This window comes from Nelumbo lutea, chromosome 5 (genome assembly GCF_056320005.1).
Source record: "Nelumbo lutea isolate HS-2025 chromosome 5, American lotus-T2T, whole genome shotgun sequence".
In the NCBI taxonomy this organism is placed as follows: Eukaryota; Viridiplantae; Streptophyta; class Magnoliopsida; order Proteales; family Nelumbonaceae; genus Nelumbo; species Nelumbo lutea.
Genome location: NC_142688.1, coordinates 27,597,387 through 27,614,186, shown reverse-complemented (window position 1 = coordinate 27,614,186; position 16,800 = coordinate 27,597,387). Strand labels below are relative to the sequence as shown.

Genomic DNA, 16,800 nt, shown 5'->3' with positions numbered 1-16,800 from the left:
GCACCTTGGACCAGGCGTGGGCCTTTTGAAAATTGTATGCTTTTTTTTGCCTTTTTGAACCTAGCCGTTGGGGCTGGGGGCTCTGTCCTTGGTCCCTCGACCACGCCCCTCGAGGCAAGCCCAAACAAGTCCATGTTAGGGTCTTAATAAAATATCTTCTTAAAAGGCAATTAAAATTATAAAATCATTGTTTTCTGTGTGAGATTTAAGAATTTAAGGCCCTAACATGGATTAATTTGGGCTTGCCTCGAGGGGTGTGGCATAGTGGCGACTCGTAGGATCAAGGATGTAATATGTTTTACATCACATTAGCTACTTGAAGTAATGCAATTGAAGAAAAAAAGAGATTGTGGACTTTACAAGCTTGAAAATGTTTTTTATGTTTGATTTTATTTTTAAATTTTCATTTGAATATGCTTTACATGTTATGTTTATGTATTTTAATTTTAGATAATAGGTTTTTTAAACCATTAATTTTAAAATTTAAGTTTATATTTCTTATTAATGTTATGTTTAATATTTTTTATTTTTTATTTTTTGCATTTTTTTGAATTTTCTGACACTTTTTTAAATTTTAACAGTTTTTTTTTGTATTTTTGCGCCTTGCGCTTTTAAAACACTAAGAAGACCCATAAATAACATGGTGTGGCTTGAGGGGATGGATTGGCCACCCTTGAGTGTAGAGGATAGGGAGTGGTTGGGGGAGGAAATTTGACTTGGAAGAGGTGAAGGAGGCTATCGATAGGTCAAAGGCACCAAACCCGTATGAATTTACAATGGCATTTTATCTGGACTTTTGGTGTTTGATGAATTTACAAAGAGGACCTAATGTTGGTGTTTGATGAATTTCAAAGGTGTTGTCTCAAAGATTCGTGCTTGGTGAACAGTTTATATAAAATCATTGCAAAGGTGTTGTCTCAAAGAATAAGATTCGTGCTTCCCTTTATCATATCCCCAACCCAAGGAGCCTTTGTAAAAGATAGACAGATTGTTGACCAGATCTTAATTGCGAATAAAAGTGTTGAGGATTTCAGAAGAAATGGAAAGAAGGGTGTAGTTTGCAAGCTGGATCTGGAGAAGGTATACGATTTGGTGGATTGGTCATTTCTGGTGGAAGTCATGAAGAACTTTGGCTTTTGGGAGAAATGGTGTAAATGGATTTGAGGTTGTTTGAGGACTTGCCACTCCTCAATTTTGGTGAATGGGATTGTAGTTTATAGCTTCCCAGCCATTAGAGGGATCAGGCAGAGCAACCCTCTATCCCCCTTTCTTTTTACTTTGGTAGCTGATGTGTTAGGGAGGCTAATACAAAAATTAGATTCTTGGGACCTGGTGAGAGGGTGGAGAGTGGGAAGAGATAGAGTGCCTATTACACATCTGCAGTTTGCTGATGTCATGATTCTTTTTTGCGAAGGGGGTGACCTTAGATGGGTAAGGAATCTAAAGCTAGTGGTCCAACTCTTTGAGCAAATGCCAAATCTGAAGATTAATTTTGATAAGAGTTGTGTAGTAGGTGTGAATATATAGATGCAAGGGGGATGTTAGATTGTGCTGCTATCCTGGGTACTTGGCCTATAAATTACTTGGGCCTTCCACTAGGGGAATAGTCCGAGAAATGGCAACTTCTGGAACCCAATGTTGGAGAGAGTCACAAAGAGATTAGCTTCTTGGAAGAGGATTTACTTTTCTTTGGGTGGGAGGATAACCCTAATCAAATCGACCTCGGCCAATGTATTTGTTTGTTTTCTATTGGTTTTTAAAATGTTAGTGGGGGTCTCCAAAAGTCTAGAGAAGATAATTAGAGATTTCCTATGGGAACTTGGGGAGGAAAAAAGGGACCACAGGGTCAATTGGGAAACTGTAACCAATGGTTTGGACTTTGGAGGATTAGGAATTGGCAACTTTTAGAAAAGAAATACAGCCCTACTAAGGAAGTGGTTGTGGTGGTTTCCAATAGAGAAGGATATACTGTGGGCCAAGGTGATTTTGAGTATTCATGGGTTGAGGATTGAAGGTTGGGATGCAGGAGTGTTGGCTTGAGCTACTAGTGCTTCTCTTTGGAAGTCGATACATGCTATCCTACCTTCCTTCCTTCCTTTTATAAGGTATGACCTTTGCTCTGGCAGCTTGGTTAATTTTTGGGAGCACTTGTGGGTAGGAGACTCACCCTTGAAAGATTTTTTCCCCTCTCTCTATGCTTTGTCTGATTATAAGAATAAAACGGTTTCCAACTTCCTTTCTTCTAATGCTGGTGGTCTTGAGCTTGATTGGGATCTGGGTTGCAGAAGGGGAACCAGGGATTCAGATCTAAACAGCCCTTTGTCACTTCTTCATATCTTGCAAGGTGTCTGCCTGGACCCTTCAAAGGCGGATTCACGTCAATTTGCAAACTTTATTTGGGAATGGTTTACTTCTTTGTTTGGGTGCAGGTGGAACTCCCCATTGAATGTGTCAAGCTTGTTTACCTCTTCTTCTTCCATTTGGTCAACAAAAAGAGCAAAGGTTATGTGGAGATGTGTTAGGGTGACAGTGTTGGACTATTTGGGAAGAAAGAAATTCAAGGATCTTCTCAGAAAAGGAGAGAAGTGTGGAAGCAGTGGTAGAAGTGACTCATATAAGGGTAATTTATTGGCTGAAAACCTTGGATCTGTTTGCAGAATTCTTAGTAGATGATTTGATTAGAAACTGGAAGGAAATTGCAAATTCAGCTTCAGGTAGGAAGGTCTCAAGCTCCTATTGGGTCCCCCCACCTCTTGGTTTTACCAAACTGAATTTTGATGGCAGCAGCATAGGTAATCCAAGGCCTTCTGCAATAGGGGGAGTTATAAGGGATGAAAAAGGGAATGTGTTAGCCTTGTTCACTGGTCCAATTGGAGCAGGAGACTCACTGAGAGCTGAGATATTAGCAGCTCTGAAAGGGATTCAAAGGGCCAAGGACTTGCATATAGGGGATAAAAAAGGGAATCTGTTAGCCTTGTTCTCTGGTCCAATTGGAGCAGGAGGCTCACTGAGAGCTGAGATATTAGCAGCTCTGAAAGTGGTTCAGAGGGCCAAGGACTTGCATATAAACAAGCTGATCATTGAAGGTGACTCTGAGACTGTAGTGAGCTGGTTAAAAGAAGACAACACTAGGCTCTGGAACTACAACAATGAAAAGAGGAAATTTAAATAGCTGACCAAAGACATTGAAGTTCGATGCACATGGATAACGAGAAGTGCAAATTCATTTGTAGATGGATTAGCTGGGCAAGGGGTGAATAGGAATTTTATTTTTTGGGCCCAGTTGTAACTGATTTTGTATTTTGGGTATACATTGCTAGTAGTGGGGAGTTAAGATATTTTAGCTCCCTTCATATTATTTTCCTTAATCAATTAATGAATTATCAGTTATTGATAAAAAATCCTAAATCTCTTGCTAGACAGGCAAATTAGGTGCAAAGCCAATTGATACCCCTATTGATGTTAATCATATACTAGGTGATTGTGATGGAGAACCTTTGAAGAATGTAAAACGATTTCAAAGGTAAGTAAAGGAACAATGGTAGAGCCGCTATTTTATTTAAGGGAAATAGAAACAGAAAATACAAAAGACAAAAGAAAACTCTTTATCATTCCCCTCTTTCTTTATTTCTTCTCAAAGCCTTGGGATCTTTTTATTTCTAATAGCAGAACTTTAAAACAAAGCATAAATGATATATATGGTTTATAATATATAAGGTGTTCGTCTTGTGATTTTTGTTGTCTAGGTGGGTGCCTTGTTGCTATAAGTCAAGGTGTTAAGACAAAACACCCAACAAAGGGCACCTAGTTGACTAGGTGACACCTCAGCAACTATGATGTGACTTTTCATTTTGAAAACACAAACTTAAATAGATGAAAGCATCCTATAGCCATGATGCTACATAAATCATAAGCTGAGAGTGTTTTCCTGCCCTTATACCTGGCCATGTTTAATGAAACTTATATTTCTTTTGGTAAGTTCTGTTGAAGTCCACTTTTTGTTGATGGAAGTATCATGATTGCATTTTAACGCTTAGCATGTTAACATATATGTGTATCTTAGCTTCTAGTAAGTTAGATTGTCCTTTACTATATTTTCCAATGCTATGAGCAAAATCAGGAGTCAATTGCTTATATTTTATTAACATGCATTTTGCATATGGTGTATTGCTTATACTTTCCCTTCTAGGACTAATGCAACATAAAAGATGTATTTTCTACTGACCTTTACCCCAAGATGGGTCACTTTGGGTTGCTGATGCTCTTCACTAACTTCTTAATTTCATTAATGCAGCGGTTACCTTATTTTCCCACCATAACAAATCACACTCAGCTATGGTGGGTTCCTAATGTGGTAGTGGCTCATCAGAAGGAAGGGATAGAAGCAGTTCATTTGGCTTCTGGCCGCACTGTTTGTAAGGTAAAATCTGGTCATCATGTTTTGAATAGATACTTAGACACACATATATGGTATTTGGAGACTAAAAAAATATTATATCGTTTGGAGACTAAAAAATATTATTATATGGTATCTGGGCTGTGCCTCCCTCCCCTAGAATATTTTGGGGGGTCGGCCCAGCACGGCCCATGGCCCGAGCCAGCACTGGCCTTCGACCCAGGCTGGGCTGGTCCGTGGGCTGACCCTTGGGCCAGGCCGGGCCATGGACCGGGCCAAAGTTATATATACAACAATTAAATAAAATAGTATAATAAAATTGAAAAAAAAGTTTATTTTATTAATATATTATATACTATATATAAAATATATATATGGGCCGTGCCAGCCCACGGGCCATGGGTGGCACGGCATGACAGTGTGGTCCATGCCGAAATGGCCCGCTGACCTGAAATCCCAAGCTCGACACGGTCCATCAGCTACAATAGTGCAGGGCTGCAGCACAGGCTGTGGGCCATTGGGCTGGGCCGGCTCAAAATTGTGTCGGGCCGCGTGCGGCACAGCCCGATTTACACCTTTAGTAATCCCTGATCATTATTTGATGGTCCTTGAGATTTAAATTGGATATGGGATAATTTTATTTGATGCATGAAAAACAAATTCCAGGTTGATTCAGAAGCCTCAGGCGCTGGCATTCATTTATCAAAAGCAAATATGGTCTCAAAGCTACTGAATAGGATGCAGTGCCTACGGGGAGGGGTTACTCTGGCATTTTATTGGAATTCTTGATCCCATCCTTTTCTTATCCAGTTTGTTTTATGATTCAATCTTTTGGAGTGTTCAGTTTGAAGATACTATTCTATGTGATGGGCTTCTTAGACTTCAATCCATCTTCAGCATCTTGCACCCCCCATCCTAGAATCTAGGCTTTCTTAGAGGATATAGGATCTGTCAAGGGTTCTGGGCCCCCTTAACTTGACACAGGGTGCATATTGAAAGGTTTGAGAAAGCATTGCCTACCACAATAATCATCATAATTTGACAAATTTTAACCATCTCATGGGTGCATTAATTTGGAATCTTTCTTGAGCTTTAACAGGACTTTTTCATGGTCCAAATAAAAAGCATCAAATCATGTAGCTGTGATATCTATTCAACCTGATATTTGGCCAAGTCAGTCTCACAACTGGTGCTCATCCTTTGGCTGGTCTTAACATGCACAGCATAGGGATTTCTGGGAGCTCAGGTTCATTTATTATTGGGTCCTGTAGCCTTGGTCCCACAACATCAATTTATTGGATGCTTTTTGAAGATAGCCACAAACAGTAATTTGAAAGAGATCCTAGGGGATGTTCAAGCTTTATTGTTGGGTGACTCTTGAGTCTCGTCACCTTTTTCCCCATTGAGTATGATATAGCTAATCCAGTCCTTCAGCTTTGATCGTGTGTGCAGTATCTTAGCCCATTCCAGACACAAATCCTACAATTTATTGGGCTCTTCTCCTAGGTTTTGAACTCTTTCCTAAGTTTTGACTGCAAGGAATTTGTCTTGGATGGATTTTGTCTTAAGAAAAATGGAATTGTGTTTTATTATGTAAATCAGCATAACAGTAGATAAATAAAAATAAGGTAAAAATATTAGGGGGAAGAATGGAACCAATGCTAAAACATAAAGAGTAGGGGGAAGATTGTCACAGAAACTCATGGAATGATTTCTGATGCCTTGTAGCATTTTTCTGAGCCTATGCCATAGTGCTTAACAAATATATATTTTGCTTGAAGAATCTTTAAGTTTTATAAATGTTGGATTCAATTCCTTCCATTTGTAAAAGCTTGTTTAGATTTTGCCCTAAAGTTGCAGTATCTAAACTGTTTTTCTATCATTCTTCATCCACATGATTGAGGGGTGGTCTCTTATACAGTTATACCACTATTGGTGCATTGTCTTAGACCTGTGTCTTCTTATGCATCTGAATATAAGATATACCATGCGATCATTCTTTATTTCATGATATTATCTCTCTCTCAGATTTGTTGTTATTATCAGCACCAATAGATTTGTGTAATGAGATTTTCATTCTATCTTTTTCCAGCTTCATCTTCAAGAAGGTGGCCTCCATGCTGATATCAATGGAGATGGCGTCCTGGATCATGTTCAGGTGCCAAAAATATTTTTACTTGGACAATGCCTGCCTTTATATCTGATAGCTTTTTTCCTTGCAAAATGAAAATTGAAATGCAAATTCCATCTGAGGCATGCAGTGCAAATTCCATACGCGGTATGAAGTATTTAGGATGAGTTTTCTTTTAGGAGACTAAATTAGGTTTGATTTGTAAATAGGCAACCTACTTTATCTGAAGAATGGTACCAGCACCAATGTAACACTTTGAAAGCTTTTGTCTGGGTTTTCTATTTGAATTATAAAACTGAAATATAAATTTGAATATTTGATTTGGTATGAGCAGCTCTCTTGTTATTTGGTTTGGAAACAACGTGATTCTAGAATTTAGGAAATGGGGTTTAGAGTCAGAGTGGGCCCAAGACCACTTTTTATTTTGAATTAAACTTTATTTACCCTTTTCTGAGTGGGAAGCTAGCCACATGTTTGAAGGAGAAGCCCTCCTGTTGGAAGGCTTTGCTTTATTATAGATGTATTTTTAACTCATGACAATGATTTCACTTGTTTGGATGCTACTCAGTTATTTTAAATTTTTAGGTGATTTTCATATCAACTTGCATAATTTAAACCAGTATTTCTACAACCTTGAGATAAGCATATGGAGCTGTCAAGTGTCAACTGGTTGGATCTCCTGTTCTTTGTATTCTCATCATCATCTTCTCCATACCATCAGTGGCCCTTTCTTGATGTGATGTATTGGACAAGGCATTGATATCTGTGGATCACTTGTAGTTTCTTCTATTGGCTTTTAAAACAACACCACATGTGAACCAGTCACCAGAGAAACCTTCTGTTCAACTTAATGTACCAATTAAATTAGTGAATTAATAATAGAATCCTGAAGGCATTAATGTCATAGAAATATATGAGTAATCTAATACATACAACTTTGCACAAGTCGATTGGATCCCTAATGTATTGATTTGAATATATCCATATTAATCCAAGCAATTCTTAATGGATCCTGCCAAGGCAATCTGAAAGATGGTGCATATCTAGCTTAATCTGATTGATTGCTGATCAGGTTCCAACCCATTGACAGCCTATTTAGCCATGTGATGCTGGGTGGCTCAGTCATATGATAAATAATACTTTATTACAAGAATGTTAAACAAAAGATTGCAAACATGTTAATGGTTTTCATTTTTGCAAGCCAGCCATAAAATTGTTGAGGTAAATACTTCAAGATCTTGGAAGGAACTGAATATGGATGTGATGATATAGGGGGGAAGATAATGTGGGAGTGCATCAGGGTAGCAGCCTTGTGGACAAGCACAACTTGGAAAGAGAGAATGAAAGAATCTTCAATGGAAACAAAAGATCAGAAGAAAAATTAACAGAAACTATTATCTGTGACAGTTACATAGGGCACTTTTGATCTCTTCTTCATATATAGCATCCCCGGTGGATGGTAGATGGTGGCATCTTCATCAACGGGCAAAGGATGGAGTGTACCTTGGACTCCACCAATGACAAATCAATTTAAGTTAAATTTTGATGAGTGCAGGAGCCGGCATTCAGGGCATGGGATTATACTGGCTATGTATTCTAGACTGGTGGGCAATGGAAATTACACAAGAGCTGAACTATTGGTGGCACTACACGGATTAGGAATGGGATCGATAGATCATTCTACTGCAATTTACAGGTGGAAGGAAACTTAAGGTGTTGTAGGGAGCAGAGTGTTGGGTAGTTAAGAAAAAGCATATCCAAAAAATGAGTGTGTGGCAAGTTACCAGAAAAATGTGGCAGAAATGTGAATGCTTAGTTGGATGAGTGGTAAAACTAGAAAGAAAAGGTTCTCATATGAAGGAACCTAGGAGTATCTCCAATAGATGATAAAATGAGAGAATGTAGACTGCCATGATTTTATGTATTATTTTTAACACTAGGAGTATGCTTTTCCTTTATCTTATTTAACACTATTGGTATTGCTAGCTTCTCTTCCATTAGCACCCTCTCTTGGTTTTTCCATCTTTGTTTGATTTCCTTATGTTTTACCATGACTCTTTGATCTTTATTTTTAATGCGTCTAACATGTTTTTTTTTTTTTATCAATAACAATCAGTTTTTTTTTTTATCAATAACACCATCTTCATTAAATTAAAAGAAAAAAAAGAGGGAAATATCACAAGATATAGGGGAGGTAAAATGACTTAACTGCCCATCAACAAATTACAAAAAGAGATAAATTAGAAATTAGCCCAAAACAAAGACACCCTACCCTATTCACCCCTTGCTTAGCTAACCCATCGGCAAATGAGTTGGCATTTCTTTTCACCCGGCTGTACTTCACCTCAATGTCCCTAGCAAACCATTTGAACTGTTTTCCTTTCATTGCTATAGCTCGATATGGTACTGTTGTCTTCCTTTAGCCATCAAACCACCACTTTCGAATCACCTTCAAGGACCAATCTTCTAATGTTCAATTGTCTTGCTCTTTGGATTCCTTCCAAAACCGCCAAGATCTCGGCCCCGAGGGAGTCCCCTTCTCCAATTGGGCCTGAATACAAGGCCAGAATAGACCCTTCCTCGTTCCTAAAGACACCCCTAATCCCAGACATCCCTAGATTTCCAAAATGACTCCCATCAAAATTCAGTTTTATGAATCCAGAGGGTGCGGAAGTCAAATGGAGATAGAAATCCTCTTAACTTGAGCAGAGTTTGCTCTCTCTTTCGGATTTCTCAGCAAGTCAGTCATGGAAAGGTCTGCAAAAAGGTACAATGATTTCAGCCTGTGAACCACCCTTAGCTGTATCAAATCTGTTTAGTTCTTCGCTGTTCTTTCCTTGTCTGAAAATATACGGGAGTTACTTTCTTCCCATAAGGGCCAACGAACTTAGGCCAGCTGAAAAAGGATGAAGAGAATAGACTTTGCACATTCAAAGGGGGGTTCCAATTACATCCAAAAAAGGGAGAAAGCCCACTCCCAAATAGATATTAGCAAACATTCAGGTAACCATAAGGTGGTAGCAAGTTTCCCCATCAACCTTGCAGAGAGAACACCGATTTGGGGATGAACAAGAGTTAGGTCTCTTTCTTTGAAGCAGGCCACTTGTGTTGATTCTTTCCAAGAAAGTTTCCCAGCAAAAACTACCAACCCGAGGAGGAATGGGCTTACTCCTAACCTCTTTAACAGGGAAGGGCAACCCAAGAGGAGTAGAAGGATGAGTTAAGGTTTCAAAAAGAGGCACAAGAGAAGGCACTAAGAAGGAGGGGGTCCAAATTCTGATATCTTCCTTAGTGGGGTCCATGAAAACATTATCAAAGATGTTTAACAAAGTCAAAATGTAGTCCAAATCTGTATCCCTAAAGGCCCTTCTCAGGCCTAGGTTCCACCCAAAGCCAGAAGTTGAGTCTGAAGGAACTAAGAAGGAAGAAATAGGTTCATTCTTTAGGTCTGACAGGACAAACAATGAGGGGAACTATTCCATCAAAAGGAAATCCCCAACCCAAGTTTGTTCCCAAAATTTTATTAGGTTACTTGAGTTCAAGCCATACCTGATCCAAGGAGAGAATGCTGGAAGTATATCATGGATAAATTTCCTCGAAGATGCAGCTGTAGCTCTTGCCAAAATTCCAGAATTCTAGCCATTGTCCTCCAGCCCATGATTGCTAGCCACAATCTTCATCCACAATTTGTCCCTTTCCAAAGGAAATTTCCACAACCACATCCCTAGCAAGGCCATGTTTCTTTTCCTAATATTCCCTATCACAAGACCTCCTAGGCTTTTACTTCTAGTTACCACCTCCCAACCCACCCTATGATCCTTCTCCTCTGCTGGCTCCCACAAGAAGTCCCACATTAATTTCTCCAACACTTTTTAGGCTGCTTCTACATTCACCTTATTTTTTAACACTAGGAGGCACTAAATAAGATGAAGGAAAAGGCATTAGGACATGATGGGATTCCAATAGAAGTGTGGCAATGTAGGAGAGAGAGGCTTGTTATAGCTAACTAAGCTATTTAGTAAGATAGTAAAAGAAGAGGATGTTGTAATAACTGAGGGATTAAATTCATGAGCCATATTTCTTTTGAGACGATTAATGCGCCATATTTCTTTTAGAGAACCAATTTGGCTTTATGCTAAGGAGATCAACCATGGGAGCTATATTTCTTTTGAGGCGATTGATAGAAAATTTCAGAGAGAAGAAGAAAGATCTTAATATGGTGTTCATTGACCTAGAAAAGGCTTATGATAGAATTCCTAGAGAGATAATATGGTGGATCTTAGAAAAGAATGGGGCTCAAAATAGGCATATAGACCTAATTAAGGATATGTATGAGGGGGCAACAACCAATGTTAGAACACCAGTGGGAGGGACTTTAGGTTTTATAATTATGATTGGTCTTCAGCATTTAGCCCTTATCTATTTGGGATTGATTATAGATGAATTGACTAAACATATTAAGGTGCATGATGTTTGCGGATGACATTGTTTTAATTGATAAACAAATGAAGGATTAAATGCAAAATTAAACTTATGGACAAATGCCCTAGAAATAAGAGGTTTAAAATAAGTAGGACTAAAACAGAGTATGTGACATGTAAATTTAGTAATAATAGGAGTGTAAATCAGAAGACACATGGGATTGGAAACCAAGAGATAACTCAATGTGACCATTTCCGGTACCTTAGTTCAATAATTCATAACAAGGGAGAGATTAAGGAGGATGTCACCCAGAGAATTAGAGCAGGTTGGGCAAACTAGAGGGGTGCATCTGGACTTTTGTGTGATTGGAGAATGCCATTTAGATTAAAAGGAAAATTTTATAAAATAGTTTTAATGGAGTGGAGTGTTGGGCAGTCAAGAAACATGTTCAGAAAATGATTGTGGCAGAAATGTGAATGCTTAGATGGATAAGTGAAAAAACTAGAAAGGATAGAATCAGGAATGAAGCCATCCGTAGAAACCTAGAAGTAGCTCTAATATGTGATAAAGAGAGTAGGCTAAGATGGTTTAATTAGATGCATAGAAGACCACCAACAGATCCAGTTAGGAATGATTTGTTAAAAGTGGAAGGGATTAGAAGAGCTAGGGGTAGACTAAACAGGACATGGATGGAGGTAGTAAGAAGTGATTTAAGCACTAATAATTTAACAGTGGATATGTTTTTAAATAGAATGGATTGGCGAAACAGGATTCATGTAGCCGGCCCCATATAGTTGGGATAAGGCATGGATGATGATGATGATGGCTAGGGGTGTCCATTTGGTTAGTTCAGTTGTAATTGGGAACCTAACTAATTTTTTGCCTTGACCCTTTTGACAAACCGAACCGAACAAAGTTAAATTGGTCTGGTGTTTGAAATCGGTTTTACGGGCAAAGAGGGGTCGTCCAGTTTTGTATAATATAAATATAAATATTTATAATTTAAATATATTATATTATATATATATATTAATTTGGTTATTTTGTTATTTGGTTCAGTTGAGAGATTTTCCAAAACCAAACTGAAACCGAAAGCCAAGTTTTCAAAGATATAAAACCGAACCAAAACCCAAATAAACTGAACTGAATTGGCACTGATGACAAAGTTTGAAATCCTCAAGGTAAACTGTAAACATTTTGGCTGCAACTTTGCATGAATGTAATGATATAAATTTCTGAACCATTTATAGGTTGTTGGAGGTAATGGTGTAGAGCAGACTGTGATAAGTGGATCCATGGAAGTCCTCAGGCCATGTTGGGCCGTAGCCACATCTGGTGTTCCTGTACGAGAACAACTCTTCAATGCTTCTATATGCCACCATTCCCCATTCAATATGTTTCAACACGGAGAGTTCAGCAGAAGCTTTGGTCGCAGTCATGATGTAGGTTCTTTAGAGGTAGCAACACCCATTCTCATTCAAAGAAATGATGGTCATAGGCATCGGAAGGGAAGCCATGGTGATGTTATTTTCTTAACAAACCGGGGGGAGGTATGGATTATGAACAGTTTCATTTTTTCTTAATCTCAATTAGTGTACATTGTGCTGAACCAACTAATCTCTTGCTACTGGTTATTATGGTGGTGATTAACAACCTATGAATGTGTGCTTTTATAGGTGACATCATACTCCCCAGGCTTACATGGGCATGATGCTATTTGGCGGTGGCAGCTTATAACAGGTGTGACATGGTCGAACCTCCCATCTCCGGCAGGGATGATGGAATCTGGAGTAGTAGTGCCTACACTGAAGCCATTCTTCCTGCGTGTACATGACAACCAAGAAATCATTCTTGCAGCAGGAGATCAAGAAGCTGCGGTTATATCTCCTGGAGGCAGCATACTAACTACACTTGATCTTCCGGCACCTCCCACCCATGCCCTGATCTGTGCGGATTTCTCAAACGATGGCCTCACTGATATTATTCTTGTGACATCCAATGGGGTATATGGGTTTGTACAGACTAGGCAGCCGGGTGCCCTCTTTTTTAGCACGCTTGTGGGTTGCCTTATTGTTGTGATGGGAGTCATATTCGTCTCCCAACACTTGAACTCCGCAAAGGGAAAACCTCGACCTTCTACTGATTATAGATAGATGACAAATACGGTTTTTGAATAGATGCGGCTTCTGAGCTGCTTATTCTTCCAACATCACTGGCCTGATAAGGAATTACCTCCGCCTGGCCCTGTTCAGGGCAGCAAGGGATTACAAATTGTTCGAAGTCTACCCGAATCGTTTTTCCTCTTCCAACAGCTATATTTACCTTGTTATTTGACGAGTTTATGTATGTTGCTTGTATTGTTTCTGTAATGTAGGTTATTAAGAGATTCTGAATCTGAACTAAGGCTCCATGTCTTTCCATAGATTTCCAAAGATACATCTTACAAAATATTATAATTTTGTTAAATTTCTTAATTAGTCCTTTAACCTGGATATATCTTCTGCTGCTACATGGGCGGTCATTCCCGTCTCTATTTCATTCTGCTTTCTGTTTCCTTTTCCGTGCATCCGTGGGATAGATTTGGGGTCATTAAACGACTGTAGGAAATATCTAAAAAATGTATTTTTGTTCAACTTTTCAGGTCAATTTCCCTTGGGACAATCAACCCTCAAAATAAGGTGTTATACTCTTTAATATTTATTTTATAACATTAAATGTGTGCGTATATATATATATATGTGTGTGTGTATATATTTTAGTAGATTCTATAATATGTGAAATGCAACGTTATCTACTTTGTAAGTTCAGAAAATATAGAAATATATATTTTTTAGAACTAAACTGTGCACAGGTTCGTGACCTTTCTTTAAATGGCTTGAAAAAACTATGCAGAGATTTTTTTTCATGCATCATAATTTTTATTTTATTTATTTTTGGTATTTTTCTGAAGAGCTAATTTGTGGTATAACCCATGTGTTATAGACCTGCCAATTGGGTTGGATGGGTCGGGTTCGGGTTGGGTCAAAACCCTTTGGGTTGATTGTGGGTCGGGTTGAATTTTGTGTTGGGTTATCAAATGTTAGACCTTAACCCTAAATGTTCGGGTTAGGGTTGACCCTTGAGTCAATTCTGGTCATCTTAAAAAAATAAAAACTATATGAAACATGCCAAAATTAAATGAATTAACCTTAAAATTCCAAATATAAAATAAAAAAAATTGAACATTTAACAATTTAAAGAGGAAACAATAAAGAGTAAAAACTAAATAGAAAAAAATTAAAGAGTGGAAACTTCTAACAATGCATAAATAGTTCCTATTAGACTTGGCAATCGGGTCAACGGGTTGACCCATGATGCAGCCCAACCCAACCCAGGTTTTTCTGGAATGGGTCATTCTCGCATTCAGGTAGATAAATATGAGACCCTAACTCTGTTTTTGAGGGTTGGGTTGGGTCAGGTTCACGGATTGGATCAACTTTTTGCAAGGTCTACATGTATATATTTGTTATGTTTATAATTAGAGAAAGGATAGATTATTTGTACCTCTTGTAGGGCTTTGATCAAATACTAACAAGGAGAAATCATCATCTCGGGTTTACCTATTTACTTAATTTCTTGTAATCTAGAATTAAACTAATCATTTTACCCCTCCATGAGCACGCTATCAATCTTAAGATTGACTGTGTTCATAAGACATCTAAAAATTTTCAAAAATCTATTTGATCATTTTTTGATTTTTTTTCTATATTATAAGTTCAAAAGAACCCTCATTGATCCTTCTTGAAGGGAAAAATGTTCTGCCAAAGATTGGTGGTGGGAGTACAAAATTGAAAACAAATTTAGGAAATAAAACAAAATAAAAAATTAAGATGGTAAAACTATTTTTTTGATAAATGATAAATAAAATAAGGGTAAAAGACTTAAAACATACCTCAAGTTTTCATAAATTAACTTAAAATTTTTCAAATAGATTTAAATATACCTTACGTGCTGACCCTATTAAACTTAAACATACCCTCCATCAATAAAATGTCACATAAAAATTCACTTAAAATTTTTTAAAGTCCTCTTTTGTCCTTTTAGGTTAAATCTCAATTCCTGACAAATGGAAGCAAAGAGCAATTAGTAATTCTGATTTTTGATATTACTTGAACCATCCTCTATTCCAGGACTTGTTACGCCGAGCCGAGGAAGAGTTTGGGTTCTATCCTCCACTGGGTGGCTTCACAATTCCTTGCAATGAAGACGCTTTCGTTGATCTAACTTGTATCAATGGGTGGCCCCATTTTTTTTTCCTTATTTTCTTTTTTCTCAGCTGCTTCATACATGATGGTTTCCAACTTGATGTGAATATTCATTTTACTATTAATCTGAAATGGAAAGTTAATCATGTACAAGAGGGGCCTCATCTCAAAATCTTTTTTATTGTTCACTATGGGGCCCAACTCAATCTACATGGTGCAGTACCAGAACTTGAGTGGTAAATCCAATCTTTACGGATAAGAAACAAATGACTTTAACTAGAAAGAGAGTACGAAACAACATTTTTTTTTCATAAAAAAGTTCCAAACAATGATACCCGAGCCAGGTGCAACTTATGTGAAACTAATATGAAATTGTCTTGGATAAATTCATTGAAATGAGTATTAAATATTGTCATCAAATCTTCATCTAATTAATGAAAAAAAAATCAAAATAAGAACTTACCACCTTTGGGAGAGATGGCTCTGTATGAAGCAAACGTGATATGATTGTCGTTTTTGTGCCTTTTTCACCCATTGGGTGTCGGGACGGCTCTGTTTAACCAAAATTCTATAGATACGAGGGATGATATACCAACCAAGGTTTAAAATATCGATAAGTCCGATATGTTGGTAGTGGCATATCGGGCAATATCGACAGTTTTTATTTTATTTTTTTTTAGTTTTTTTTTTGAATCTGGTTCAAATGGGCTGGTTTAAGGTCTGTCCACCCTCTAAACTGGTTGAGACCCTGAAACACCCCTACCCCTGTAGGGGCATATCGGGAGGCCACCGATATGATATGTATTAACCAATATGGCCCGATATGTATCGATATTTTGAACCTTGATACCAACCACCCACTGATCTAAAAAATTTAGGTATATTTTGAAAATTTGAATGAAAATGAAGGGTAAAAGAGTCACAATGTATCTTTAATTATTTTTGAAAAACTTAGGGTACATTTAAGTCAATTTATGAATACTCAAGGTATGTTTAAGTCTTTTACCAAAAAATTGGAATAATTAAAGCTTTTTCGGCATCATAAAATTTTCCTAATATTAACAGCCATCAGAGGGTTGGGTAATGGATAGGCCTATCGATGATACCTGAAAGTTTATGGCCTGATTTGATTATATAGGTTCCGAATGATGAAATGATGTAATTGGATCATATTCAGTTTTTGCAATATGTATCTAATTAATAATCAGATCAGATTCAGATTTGACTCAATCTAATCCGATTAAAACTGACTATGATAATATTATAATATTTATTGATTTTAATATATAAATTTTATATTATTATATTTAAATTTATAAAAAATATATTTTTATATATTATATTATATATGAATTAATATATAACAATTTAGTATGTTATATTTACATTAATTTATTATATATAAAAGTTGAAAAGTAATTAACTTTTTATTTTTATTTTTATATTTTAAAAAATTAAAGCAAAGTCAGATTAAATTTGAATTTGATTAGAGTCTATTAGGATTTGAATTCAAATTCAAAGTCTTCAAATCTGATTGGATTTCAGGTTGGATTCGGATGCAAGTTTTCAATAATCAGATTGAATTTGAATTTTACTAAATTTGTTCC

The 16,800-nt window shown here is 37.2% G+C and overlaps 1 protein-coding gene across 1 annotated transcript in view; it reads left to right on the top strand.

The window, feature by feature from the left end:
- LOC148851248 (FG-GAP repeat-containing protein) overlaps positions 1-13,458 on the top strand; it is a 51,981-nt gene extending 38,523 nt beyond the window's left edge. Inside the window, exons 10-13 of the mRNA XM_088942925.1 lie at positions 4,295-4,420; positions 6,489-6,554; positions 12,200-12,499; positions 12,626-13,458. Of these exons, the coding sequence (XP_088799051.1) occupies positions 4,295-4,420; positions 6,489-6,554; positions 12,200-12,499; positions 12,626-13,102 (969 nt within the window). The 3' untranslated portion in view covers positions 13,103-13,458. The remainder of the gene's footprint in view (positions 1-4,294; positions 4,421-6,488; positions 6,555-12,199; positions 12,500-12,625) is intronic.
- Positions 13,459-16,800: the final 3,342 nt, after the last annotated feature.